Source organism: Balaenoptera borealis, assembly GCF_965194805.1.
Source record: "Balaenoptera borealis genome assembly, chromosome: 8".
In the NCBI taxonomy this organism is placed as follows: Eukaryota; Metazoa; Chordata; class Mammalia; order Artiodactyla; family Balaenopteridae; genus Balaenoptera; species Balaenoptera borealis.
The window spans coordinates 23197997-23212745 of NC_138865.1; the positions used below are offsets into that span (position 1 = coordinate 23197997).

Genomic DNA, 14749 nt, shown 5'->3' on the forward strand with positions numbered 1-14749 from the left:
TGCCAGGGACCTAAGGGCTTCAAGCATCCTAACAGCACAAGTTTTATAATTTTCATAGTTTATGAACTTAGGACTCCCAGTAGTTTATATGGCCCTGCATCTTTTCTTTGGCTGATTTGGAGATGTGATAGAGGTCAAGGGAAGCCTCAAGGCAGTGATTCTGATTCCTCTTCACTACGTTCTTGCTTCATGTTAGGGCAGGTGGATGGGACAGGGAGATGAGTGGGGGGGTCACGAGCCTGGCTAGGTTTTATTTTCCAGACCTGAGGACACGGCTGGTGTCACCTCAGACTGTGTCCTCTTTTCTAGAGGATGGGCCTTTGGAAAATATGGACAGAGATTAATCCCACAGCTAAAATGCAGAATGTTTGACTCTGTTGCCAAAACTATAGAATGACAAGTAAATTTTTAATAAAACAGAAAAACCACTTGTATTTTTTTTGTAAACAATACCTTGCAGTAAGCAAACAGTAAACACAATAAACAGGCAATTCTTAATAAATTCTTAAATAAATAAATTGCTCTAGTTTGGCTACATGATTATCCTAAGTACATGGAACCAAAGAGAAATGAATGGTTTCAAAATGCTTCACATCATATGAATATTTTTCTTTCCATAACCACCATCTCATAATTTATATTTACATTTTAATAATACATAGCATATTATAGCAAAACTATAAAGTAGAAAAATAAAAAAAACTTATAACAGCACCCTATGAAATTTTTTAGGTTAAAACAATGTATGACAATGGTAAAAATTTAAACAGTATTGTAGTTGTGGATAAGCAATATTTTGTTTAAACCAGTCATTTTCTGTGGGACATGTTTTCTAGAGTTATACTCTTAAAATCTATACTACAGTGGATACTCTTGTGCATATATATATATATATATATATATATATATATATATATATATATAACACGCTTTTGCAAGATAAATTCTTAGTAGTGAAATGGCTCTATCATAGGGTATATGGATTTTGATAGTTCTTCCAAATTACCTTTTCCAGAGATCACATTAATGGACACACTCACTAAGTGTGTGAGAGGATTGATTGCACACCCACCTTTTAATTTTTACTTAAACTCTCTCACGTGACTCCTGTTGCCCACCCTTCAAGACCAGTCAGTGGCCAATGAAGCAGTATTATTTTTTTTCCTATTGAGAGACTTCATTGCCTATCTCAACTCTTTGGTTAAAGTACATCATTAATAAAGACAATTTAAATTTTGGAAAATGATACAGCCCAAACTATATCAGAGCAATTCAAACCATATTTTACAGTGTTGTGATTTTGTTAAATTAACATGTGTAAAGTCGAGACCCAAGTGGGGAGTTGAATGGTGAGCCACAGTTCAACAAAGACCACAGGGGAAAGTGAAATAGAGAAATTTATTAGTTGCAGGTCCTGGAGGAGGTACAAGGCATGCCTGGAGTGGTAACCCGGGGAGGTCAAGGCAAGGTGCAGGCAGAGAGCCTGATACCAACCAGGGTTCTCAGCCTTCCTTAATCAATAGAAATTGATAAGAGACCAGACAAGAAGTTCAGGCAAGGCTTTACTGGGGCCCCTGCTGCAACAGGGGGGGAGTGAGAACAAGTAACAGGTCCCCTTGCTCACTCCCCGAGTAGGGGTGAGCTGGTTCTTTATATGGGGTGAGGGTAGGGGCGGGTCCAGGGATTGAGCACAGGGGTGGCTTAGGTGGTTTGCCCACCCCTTTGCTGGTGTTGTGTGCAGGGGGCATGTGCAGTACCTGCTTTTTCTCCTGACCCCCTGCTTTTGCTCCCGCTCTTTGGAAGTGGCAGTTGTTTTCTTTTGGGTCTTTTTGTATCTTTTTGTACATAATTTGCCCCAACTCACACGCATGCAGTTATTTGTAGTCCCTTATAGTTTCTTTGTATTTTGTTGCTTGAGAAGACATTTGTCCAGGTGCAAGCACTGCAGCAAAGGGTTCCAGGTCCTACATCCCAGACTGTCTCAAGCCCAGCTGACCATGGGCACATGACTTTGTTAAGGTCCAAGCGTGGAGTGCTTTTGGAATTTCAGGGCTAATTCAAACCAAGAAGAACAGTGTTTTGGTAAGCTATGCAGTTGGGATGGGTTCTTATCTAAGGGGTGCACATGGGGAAGGAGCTTGGAGGCATGGCAGACTATTTATCACGCAGGGCACTGGAGAAGTCATATCAGGAACTTACAGTTACCTGTGACTCTACAGGCCATGTGCTAGGCTCGAGGGAGGGCTGGTGTCAGTTCAAGGCCCCTGCAGGCTGCTCAGCCACACAAAATGGATGCCAAGGCAGCAATATTATGGAGTAGTTTAGCTAACTTCTCTACACTCAACTTATACCCTTTGAAATGAGTCATAAGACGACAGCCCCAAACCTTCTTGGATTAACAGGCTCATAGCTTCCTTCTGATCCTCACATGAAGAGAATATCAATCCTAAACAAAACAGTGCTAAGGAAAGCGTTAGGGCCATTGATGCTTTACTTTTAGTGAATAGCAACAACAGTATGGAAGTTCCTTACAAATAGAGTTGCCATATGATCCTGCAATCCCACTCCTGGGCATATATCCAGACAAAACTATAATTCAAAAAGATACATGCACCCCACTGTTCATTGCGGCATTATTTACAATAGCTATGACATGGAAGCAACCTAAATGTTCATCGACAAGTGAATGGATAAAGAAGATGTGGTATATATATACAATGGAATATTGCTCAGCCATGAAAAAGAATGAAATAATGCTATTTGCAGCAACATGGATGGACCTAGAGATTATTAAGTGAGGTAAGCCAGCCAAAGACAAATATTGTATAATATCACTTATATGTGGAATCTAAAAAAAATGATACAAATTAACTTATTTACGAAACAGAAAGAGACTCACAGACTTAGAAAACAAACTTATGGTTACCAAAGGGGAAAGGGGAGAGGAGAGATAAATTAGAGTTTGGAATTAAAATATACACACTACCATTTATAAAATAGATAAACAACAAGGTCCTACTGTATAGCACAGGAAACTATATTCAATATCTTGTAATAACCTATAATGGAAGAGAATTTTAAAAAGAATATATATATTTACATATATATGTATAACTGAATCACCTTGCTGTACATTTGAAACTAACACAGCATTGTAAATCAACTATATTACAATAAAAATTTTTAAAAAAGAATTACAAAAATATTTTCATATAGAAATGTAACTAGCAGCAGCTGCTAAATGAGATGATCTGAATTATTTATTGATTGAATCCTTTAGGTAAATGATGGGAATATTTTTGGAATTTTATCTTGCTCCATTGAAACTCTGGCTCATTTTAGAAACTGTTAAAAAGATAATACAAAATTTATTTTGATTGACATAAAAAGGAAAATGATTGAAAACTTAAATATTGATCAAAAGATGGAAAACAATGATGCATCACTGAGGTATTATAATGTTGGTGAGCAATATTTACAATTTGCATAATGTACAGAATTCTCTACAAGTTGCCTGAGGAGTTTGACAATAAACAGAATTTCAGAGTAAATCATTGTTTAAAAAAGACAGAAGGAGAGGAAAGAACTGGATTATGTGGATATATGTAATAAATATAGAATTGACAACCAAGTCTATTACTCACAAAAGTCATGGGAGTTGATGCAGTAATAGAGGTCGGGACATTCAATTCAGATTGGCTACACAAAGGGCATAATTTGGAAACACTATTTTAAAACTAAGAAAAATACAAGTTGGTGGAGTTCTGGAAAAGTATTCCAGGAATGTGGGGAGAAATGCAGTTGGAGGAGCACCCATAAAGGCAGGCTGTGGGTCCTGAACATTGCGGAGGCCAAGTGGTGGCGAGAGATGGCTGATAGCTGGGCATAAACGTTAAGTGGACGGGATTGAATAATTATCATCTAACTAGAGGAAAGAATTAGAGAATAATTGTTGCAAATTACATCCTGGGTTTTAAGGACCTGTTTACAATATGGCACAGTAGCATTTTCCTACTCAAAAGCATTCTGAGAAATGCAACCTTTAGAACTTCCTTTTCAGCAAAGCAGCAACTCGTTGCAACAGGTTGCCTAGGAAATGTCACTGGGCATCACTCAAGCATTAAGGGATGGTACAGTCCTTGGTTCTCTCCATGGAAATTTCTCTTTTGGGATCTCATTCACCTTCCAATTCTCCCCTAATTGCATGACTGTCCATAAGCTCAGAATTAGATGTTTTGCTTTGATTTAAGAGGCCTTTGGGACCCATGATGGAACTGAGAATGACAGCTTATGCCACTGACATCACAACTAAGGGATAATAGTCTAATAACTATTTTTAGAATAAATTGGAGAAGATCTGAAAGTGGATAGGACTTTGGGGCACTACTGGTACTGTGCATGGACACCTGGATGGTGAAGAGGAGAAGGAGGTGGTTGAGAATACACTCTGCTGGGAGAAATGGCAGTTTTGTGCTCTCTACAGTACCCAGGGATTTGAGATGTTATAATCCATCTCAAAGTCACAAAAGAACAATCTTCTCTGGGGTGGAAAAGAAATCATAAAGAATAACTTGGTAGTGGACTTGTGATGACCTTGACAGGAAAATTGCCTGTAATTAGCCCGTAACTTCCCCTGTGTAGAAAGCAGTTACACTTGTTGTAAGGGCCCAAAGGAACAAAAGTACTCACTGGGAACCATTACATAGGCTTTTTCCCTGCACCCAGGGAAATTCTGTATACTTTGCTGTTCACAGCCCAGAAGGTTGGTAGAAGAAGCATCTGAAATCTTATGCATATCCCCTCTTGCCATGGATAGCAATAATCTAACCTGAGTTACTTTGCTCTGTTGAAATGTTCTCATGGTTTACTAACATGTTATAGTAATTGACAGGTTGTTCATAAGATTAATATAGAAAACAGCTGTAATTTCCACTTCTGTGAGGAGACTCATATTTTCTCCTCTAGAGTACTATTCTCAGATTTTTTTTTTTTTAAACAGGTTTGAGAGGAAACACACTTCAGAGGTAATAAATAAGAGTGAGAGAGAGAGAACAAATCAAACCGCTATTCTGGGTTTTACTTGAACCATTATTAGCACCGTGCTGGGATTAGAGCAGGGTTCTTCATGAGTGTTTCTGTGGCATCTGCTTGACTAAAAGGAAAAAGAAATACTGTTGGGGAAGTATTCATTTTATGTTAACAAGACGTGGACAGAGAAACTTGTGGGGCAGTTTCTCTGTTTAATTAGATGTTTGGCACAAAGTCAATTGAAGTACTTTATACCCTAATTTGTTCTTATTGGAGCCCCAGAAGAACTATTTTAGTGACATTATCTTTTAGGGCATTTCTGATATTTGGTGGCCAGACTTGGATACTGCGATAACAAAGATTGAGTTGGAGAATTGGGAGTGGAAGAAGGAAACGGGCAAAGTGATAAGTACAAGGGAGAGGCAAGTCAAGAACTTCCAGGGGCCTCCCCTCCCTGCACCAGCACCTTGTGTTCACTTTCTGCCCTTTCTCTGTGTCCTCACAGCTTTGGAGCATGGCTGGATTGCACTTTTCCTCTCTGCTTCCCCTCTAGATGTGAGTTCCTGAAGGGCAGGGATGATGCCTTTTATACCTGCTCTCCAACACCAACCAAAACATGGAGCATAAGATCAAATACCTAATGCATGCTCAGTGAGAGAGTGAGTGTGTGAATGTATGAATGTGTAAATGAAAAGGTGGCCTGGATTTCTAGCAAAAACCACAGAGCAAGTAGATCTCAATGAGAGTGGAGTTAGGAGGACTTGGAGCTACATCCAGAAGAAAACACGGTAATAAGAAAAATCTCTACGTGTGTGTATTAGTCTGGGTTTTCCAGAGAAACAAAACCAGTAGGATATTATAAGGCATAGGCTCACATATTATGGAGGCTGGAAAGTCCCATGATCTGCAATCAGTAAGCTGGAGACCCAGGAGATTTGGTGTCACAAATTCCAGTTTGAGTCTGAGTCTGAAGTCAAGAGGAGAACAATGTCCCAGCTCCAAGAGAGGCAGAGAGAGTGAACTTTTTCTTATTTAGATTTTTATTCAATTTAGGCCTTCAGTGGGTTGGATGAGACCCACTCACTTTGGGGAGGGCAATCTGATTTACTTAGTTTATTGAGACAGATGTTAATCTCACCCAGAAACATCCTCACAGACATACCCAGGAAAATGTTTAACTAAATATCTGAGCAGCTGTGGCTCAGTCAAGTTGAGACAAAATTAACGATCACAACAATCTGGTTCTGGTATTATCAGAACGAGGGGACAAGACAAGGTCATGTATATATAGCTTATTTCCATTGAGAGAATATATAAGACAAATAACATTTTGGCTTAAATTTAGTGACTACATTCTCTGATTCAAAAAAAGAAAGGGGGTTGGACTGGGAGATGAATTTATTCACTGAAATTCAATAAATAACTTTCTATAGATAACTGACATATTTGAAATATGTGTGCATGTCTGTGTGTGCATATGTATAAAATTTATGTGATTTTTTTATAGCATTGAGCCAGCTGGGTCTTCAGAGGATTTCTTTAGGTGAGATTTAAAGCAGTGCCTTGATTCAAAAATAAATATTTTTTCTTCTTGTTGGGAAAATAGCTTGAAACAAGTTCCATGCATTTCCTAAGGTCAATATTGACCCTCAAGCATTTTCTATAGGTGTGGGTGTGAATTGTCTATTTTTTCCTTAATATTACAAATAATACATTTTCCCACTTTGGTATTTCAAAAAACAATTATACTGTTGTCAGACACCTTCAGCATTGCGTCTTGTACCACTTTTGAGAATATTTTTGAGTTGGTTAACAAAGTTTTCTATCCTTAGGGTTTCCTTCCAAGGAAATGACACTTATTAAAGCTGTATAATGACATTGTCAGTGAAAATTTAATTTTGGAGTAGATGTCTGGATTCAGCTAACATTTAATAATTTTTTCCAGCTGGTCCTGTAGGTATGTATACCCCAATATCTATAACATATCCAGTTATTTGCTGAATTTCTTTAAAAAAATAAAAAACCTCTTTTTCTTAAGAAGAACACACTGAGAGAAAATAGAAAATAGCTCAAAATAATAAGTAGCTCAAAAATAAATAGCTCAATGAATGCTTCGTCACAGAGTACACTCTGTTGGAGACTCACATCTCAGATCAGGAGAGGGAAGATGACCAGCACCGAGGAAGCTTCCTCTATGCCCCCTATGAATAACCATGCTCCTGTTCTCACCAAGATATCCAGCATTCTGAATCCTAACACAATAATTTTGTCACCTTTTGTACTTTATACAAATAAAATCATTCATAATGTACTCTTGAGTCTGTCCTCTTTTGCTTGTATCATATTGAGAGATTTTTCCATGTTGTTGCAGACAGCTATAATTTTTCAAATTTATTGCTGCACAGTATCCTATTCTATGATCGTATAGCTATATTCACTTCTTCTGGTGATGTACATTTGCATTGTTCTCAGATTTTGATGATTATGAATAATTCTATTTTGAACATTCTTGAATGTGCCCCTTGGTGCACATTTGCATCTATTTTTGTTTAGTCTATACATAAGAGAGAAATTGTTGGCACATGGGGTACAGGTATTTCCAACTTTAGTAGATAATATCAAATGGTTTTCAAAGTCGTTGTATAATTTACTTATCCTCCAACAGTGTGTGAACATGCATGTGACTCCACAGCCTTACTAATTGTTATTGTTTTCCTGCCTTTTTTGTTTTTGTCTTTCTTTTTTGTTTATTGTTCACTTTGGAAATTTAGTCCTTTCTGTGATTAATGATACGACATCTCCTTCTGGCTTCATTTGCATTTTCTTGGTGCTTAATGAGTTTAAACATTATTTCATGAGTTTAATGACCATTTGAGAGGGAATGGATGTAGGACATGGGTCAGGAAAGAGAGTACATGGAGATGTCCAGCTTTCCTTGATCAACGTGGTTAGTCTGTTTGCAGCAGTCTTATTAGGAGGGATCTGGGGAAAGAGATCACCCAACCTTTTCCACCTCCTTCCTATCTTTACCAGTGTTAAACCTACTCCTAAAGTCAAAGCATTTTTGATCTACCCAATGAGTCTCAAGGATTTAGTTGTCTGAGATGATCAACAATAACGGTTTTGATATATAAAACAAAAATCTTATTTATTTATGTGGGGAAACCTGTATTTTATAGAGCAGATCTTGTCAGTTCATTGTCAGGAATATCCTCTGTTTTGTTTCCAAGTGAACTACTGGACATGTTTTTTTTTTGTTGTTGTTTGTTTGTTTGTTTTTTTAAAGAAATTCACGTTCTTTTATTTATTTATTTATTTACTTATGACTGTGTCGGGTCTTCGTTTCTGTGCGAGGGCTTTCTCTAGTTGTGGCAAGTGGGGACCACTCTTCATCACGGTGCGCGGGCCTCTCACCATCGCAGCCTCTCTTGTTGCGGAGCACAGGCTCCAGATGCGCAGGCTCAGTAATTGTGGCTCACGGGCCCAGTTGCTCCGTGGCATGTGGGATCTTCCCAGACCAGGGCTCGAACCCGTGTCCCCTGCATTGGCAGGCAGATTCTCAACCACTGCGCCACCAGGGAAGCCCTGGACATGTTTTTAATTAGACAGGTATTTGTTCTGCCAAAGAAAGAATTGTGGGATGGTTCACAGAGTCATGTTGAAATGTTATGGATAATTGATGAGATACATTAGAATACATCTTCTAAAAAAATGCTTTTGCCTCTCTTTTTCTCTCTACCCTCTAAAAAGTCCTGGACAAAAAATGCCAAAGTTTGGTTTTTGAGAATTTTCACCACCCTCCCTCTACTAATACATGTTTACTTCGAATATGTTACAAAATAGTTAATTAGGTTTCAACTTTTTTGTTCAAAAGTTTATTTTTCTAGGACCATCCTTAGTTAAGTTGATTGGATTCAAACCTTGATGTGCATCATCTCAATGGTACATTTAGAGATCACGAACATGGGGTGCCACTGTCCAGCTGTGTACATCATGCAGGTTTTATAAACCGCTTACATTTTTCAAATTTCTAATTTTAAAAATGCGGATAATAATATTAACCCTTCGAGTTTCTCAAGAGTTTAAATTAACTCACGTGTGACACTTTCTAAGAACAATACCTGGTATATAGCTGACATTCATGAAACGGGAAGTATTATTCTTTAAGCTGCTGCAGCTAACATCATTACTAATCTCATTCTTTCACAGTATACTCTTTTTCTTATCTGGCTCTCTGGGTAACTTGACTTACAATTTCTAGGAAAATTGAACTCACGTTTTCCTTATGGGATTGTTAGAGAAAGCAGCAAGTAGTATCACTGAAGAAGGATGGAGGTAAGAAAGGAATTGGACCAGCAAAAACTAGGTAGACAACAAGATATATTAAGAGATAGGATTCAGGGGTGGAAGAGAGGAACAGCTGATGAGAACATAGATTCTAAGGAATTGAAGAGGGACAGAGAAAGGCATTTGACAATTACAATTCATTTATTTAGGCAATTTTGGCCTTGAAAAATAGATGTCTAGGACTAACTCTGACTAAAATAAATTCAAAATTGATGCTAATTGGATCTACTTGCATGGATACTGCCAGAGTTCAATGCTCATACATGTGTAAGAGTTATATCACTCATTACATAATTTATTTAATCTTCACAATAACAGTTAAAGTAGGAATGGAAACTTTCTTTGAAATTAAAAAGACTATGTTATCTCAACTAACACTTTTTTTCCTTTTGGTGCCAGGTACCAGGGTATAATTTTATACATACTTATTTATTCAATCCTCACAACTTTGCCTAGGAGGAAACTGAGGCTCAAGTATAATTATTACTCTGCTCCAGCCATGTACTTATGAGGCCCTGGGTCCAGTGCTCACATGCTCCACTGGGAAAGGCCACTGGTGTAACTCTTTGAGAATCACAGGAACCAAGATCTGAGCACGTCTGCACCATGGGCACATCATTCATACTGGGTGGACTTTCCCTTCTTCATATATGAAATGTGAGATTTAGGTCTAATGGCTTTTCAAGTGCTAAGCTTGCCCAGCTCTGTGAGGATATTAGCATCTGTGTACAATTTTTAGAAATGTGAGTGGTGGGAGAAGAAGAGAGAGAGACATTAGGGAGAGGTTCCAGGGAGACATCTCGAATGTTTAACATCTGTCATGAATTTTAAATACATTCAGAAAGAAAGAAAGAGACCTGCCCCATCATCATTCCTAGGAATATATGTCAACAAGAATGATATTTTTTATAATTATTTACAAATGTGTGTTGGGGGGCATTTGAAGGTGTCAATAATAAATTCTATTTTTGCTTGTGAAAAAGATGAACAATGATGACAGAAAAACAGGTAATGGAGGAATGTTTACTTTAGTTGAAACTTGTTCTAATTTTGTTAGAATAAAGAAAACAAAACACATAGAGAGTAGATTTTTTATAATTAACAATAATTTATTGTTAAAATAAATTATTAAATGTATTCCATTAATAATAATAAATGAACTTTCCTATTGATTTAGCAGAACTGAGCTTTTCAAGATAGAAAACAACATATCTTTCAAATGACTCTCTTGATTTTAATATCAATTTTCATTACATATACCTAACTGATAACTTCTAATATTTTAAAATTGCCTGTTAAGAATGTTTCAAAGAATCAAATGAACATAAATAACCCGACAATTAAAGTAATTGGTAATTTACAATTTCTGTTTTTATTTCATCTAAGCCTTTGGGTTTGACTGAGAAGATATAAAAAGCAGCATTTCTTTTAGATGTTAATATTATTATTTTAATCTTGTAGATTCAAAGCCAATTTATTTTCATGTAAAGCTAATTTAAACTTAATTAAAACCAGACTGTGCTTTATTCTGTAGCTATTACAGATTCCACTCACTAGCACATATCCTTCGGCAAAGATTTTTTCTATTTTTATGCTTTAAATTTATAATTTGTTCCTAAACTTTACAATTTTTTCCTATTTGCAAATAACTTGTAGAAAACTAAAATAGCAAGAAGTCTTTTGCTTTTTTTTTTGCACCCCAAGTACTTTATTACTACTAAAACAGGAATTCATATTACTTGAGAGTATCATTAATTTTATGTGTTTCTTTCTCCTTAATGTGAATTTCATGGGCAGAAGAGTTGTTTCTAGCACTAAGGAAATATTTGTCAAATGGTGAATTCACAATCATTGATTTTAAATGAGTTGGTCTTTTTATCTCTTAAAGTCCATAACAACTAAATTTTTTCCCTTCCCCTCTTTTTCCTTTGTCCCTCCTTCCCTCTTTCCTCCTTATATTCATGAAGGAAACTTTTCTCCCCCTCTGTCCTGAGTCCTGCTGGGTGGAAGCTATAACAAGGTCAAGTAAGATATATTCCATTTGGTACTCTCAGTGCAGTGGGGAGGCTTGAGGTCACTGCATTTCTGGACTTTATATAAATGAGGTCTTTTGTCTCACCATCCACCACTACCCCCAGGGTTTGGGATTGGATTGAGTATTTATAAAATGATCCCATAATCTGGAGTTTTGCTCCACAGATTTTTTCTTTAAGTAAAGGACTTTTTCACTAAGGATACTAATTCCCCATTAGCAGAAAAATAATAAATTTGCTCTGTCACATATAATTTTATTAAACCTTTGGTACATCTTTGTAATACAACACCTGATTTGGCAAAATGTATGACACAATTACATATTCAGTTACTCCAAGTGAATTATATTTGTATTTCATGGTATTATTCAAAGAATTTTGTTGTAGGTGGGTTGGGAAGGCCTGTGAATTAGCGTTTCTATATTTAATCTCTAAAGTACCTATTCCAGTTATCTGCACATAGCAGAAGTTAAATTAATAAGAAAATGAATATGGAAATAAACAGTCAAATTATAATACAGTGCAATAAATGGAATAATCATATCCCCATGGGCTGATTTACTAGATGAACAGAAAAGGTACATTCAAGGCACAGTATCACATTCAGATCATCTGAACATCCAGGGACTACTGTGCTCATTACAAAGTCTGTGCTTCATACCATACTGGGAGAGGAGAGGAGCTAGAATAGTCACAGCCTGAGAAAACCCATGTCCTATGAAAGCAAAGGGATTCCTGAGTTGTCAGCTGAGGATAATGCTAGAGGAGAACTGTGGTGATGACTCTACTCACTGTGTCTTGAGATTAAGAATTTACACTATTGCTGCTAAAGATACACAACAGGTACTTGAAAGCTTTTTAGTTTGATGTAGCCCCATTTGTTAATTTTTGCTTTTGTTTCCCTTTCCTGAGGAGACATATTTAAAAAATATTACTAAGACTGATGTCAAAGAGCATATTGCCTATGTTTGCTTCTAGAACTTTTATGGTTTCAGGTCTTAAATTTAAGTCTTTAATCCATTTTGAATTTATTTTTGTGCCTAGTGTGAGAAAGTAGTCCAGTTTGATTCTTTTACATGTAGCTGTCCAATTTTCCCAACACCATTTATTGAAAAGGCTGTCTTTTCTTTATTGTATAGCCTGACATCTTTGTCATAGATTAATGGCACATATAAGTGTGGGTTCATTTCTGGACTCTCTATTCTCTTCCATTGATGTATGTGTCTGTTTTTGTGCCAGTATCATGCTGTTTTGATTACTGTAGCTTTGTAGTATAGTTTGAAATCAGGGAGTGTGATACCTCCAACTGTGTTCTTCTTTCTCAAGATTGTTTTGGCTATTTGGGGTCTTTTGTGTTTCCATACAAATTTTAGAATTATTTGTTCTAGTTCTGTGAAAAATGCCATTGGTATTTTGATAGGGATTTCATTGAATCTGTAGATTACCTTGGGTAGTATGGTCATTTTAACAATATTAATTATTCCAATGCATGAACACAGTATATCTTTCCATCCTTCTGTGTCATCTTCAATTTCTTTCATTGGTGTCTTATAGTTTTCCAAGTACAGGTCTTTTACCTCCTTAGTTATATTTATTCCTAGGTAATTTATTCTTCTCAATATGATGGCAAATGGGATAGTTTTCCTAATTTCTCTTTTTGATAGCTTACTATTAGTGTATAGAAACAACATATTTTTGTGTATTGATTTTGTATCCTGAAAATTTACTGAATTTGTTAGTAGTTCTAATAATTTTTTGCTGGAGACTTTAGGATTTTCTATATATAATATCATGTCATCTGCAAAAGTGACAGCTTTACTTCTTCCTTTCCAATTTAGATGTCTTTTATTTATTCTTCTTGCCTAATTGCTCTGGCTAGAACTTCCAATAATATGTTGAATAAAAGTGACAAGAGTGGATATCCCTGTCTTGTTTCTGATCTTAGAGAAAAAGCTTTCAGCTTTTCACCTTTGAGTATGATGTTAGCTTTGGGGTTGTCATATATGGGCTTTATTATGTTGAGATATATTTCTTTTATTCTTTTTGGCTTTGTTGAGAAGTTTTACCATAAATGGAGGTTCAATTTTGTCAAATGATTTTTCTACATCTATTGAGATGATTATATACTTTTTATACTCGATTTTGTTAATATGGTATGTCACATTGACTGATTTTTGGGTGTTGAACCATCCTCGCATCCTTGGAATAAAATTCCACTTGATCACGGTGTAAGATCATCTTAATGTATTGTTGAATTTGGTTTGCTTATATTTTGTTGAGGATTTTTGTATTTATGTTCATCTGGGGTATTGGCCTGTAATTTTCTTTCTTTGTAGTGTCTTTGTCTGGTTTTGGTATTAGGGTAATCTTGGCTTTGTGAAATGAGTTTGGAAGAGTTCCCTCCTCTTCAAATTTTTGGAGGATTTTGAGAAGGATAGGTACTAATTTTTCTTTCAATGTTTGGTAGAACTTACCAATGAAGTCTGGTCCTAGAATTTGCTGTGTTGAAAGGTTTTGATTACTGATTCTAGTAATGTCTATTCAGATTTTCTATTTCATCATGATTCAGTCTTGTAAGGTTGTATGTCTGGGAATTTATCCATTTCTTCTAGGTTGTCCAACTTGTTGGCACATAATTGTTGGCAGTAATATCTTATGATTCTCTGTGTTTCTGTGATATTAGTTGTAATATCTCCTGTTTCATTTCTAATTTATTTGATTTTATCTTTTTTTCTTGGTGAGTCTAGCTAAAATTTTCTCAATTTTAAAAATCTTTTCAGAGAATCAGCTCTTAATTTATTTTTATATTTTCTATTGTCTTTTTAGTATCTATTTCATTAATTTCTTCTGTAATATTAGTTATTTCCTTCCTTCTACTAATTTTGGGCTTTGTTCTTTTCCTAGTTCCTTGAGGTGTGAAGTTAGGTCATTTATTTGAGACTCTTTTTGTTTCTTGAGGTAGGCATTTATTGCTATGAACTTCGTTCTTAGAACCGCTTTTGCTGCATCCCATAAATTTTGTGGGCTGGAGGGTGGTGGGGTGTTGGTAGGGGTAGGGTTGGGGAGGGGAGCAGCTGCCTGGCCAGGAGCAGCTGCTCCTGGGGCTGCTGCCCTGGGTGTGGCACTGGCCGCAGAGCACGTGGTGGGGGAGGGAAAGGGGGCGGCATGGGTAGGCAGGGCAAGGAGGGGGCCATGGGGAGGTTGTGGAGGGACTCATCAAATTGCCTGCCTCCCGCCCCATCTGCCACCTGGCACTAGGAGCAGCCCCGGGTGACAGTGTGACAGCCATGTCTGCAGCAATGAGGCAAGGGTTCTACTAATTCCATCATCAGAAGAACTGC

General features: G+C 36.8%; 2 protein-coding genes across 2 annotated transcripts in view; both read left to right on the plus strand.

The window, feature by feature from the left end:
- The window catches only part of LOC309633727 (uncharacterized protein), a 1009062-nt gene that overhangs the window by 976160 nt on the left and 18153 nt on the right, over nt 1-14749 (plus strand). The gene's annotated exons all lie outside the window — the stretch shown is intronic.
- LOC309633729 (receptor expression-enhancing protein 5-like) overlaps nt 911-14749 on the plus strand; it is a 28308-nt gene continuing 14469 nt past the window's right edge. Inside the window, 4 exon segments of the mRNA XM_082402990.1 lie at nt 911-10003; nt 11173-11211; nt 14667-14725; nt 14729-14749. Of these exon segments, the coding sequence (XP_082259116.1) occupies nt 9982-10003; nt 11173-11211; nt 14667-14725; nt 14729-14749 (141 nt within the window). The 5' untranslated portion in view covers nt 911-9981.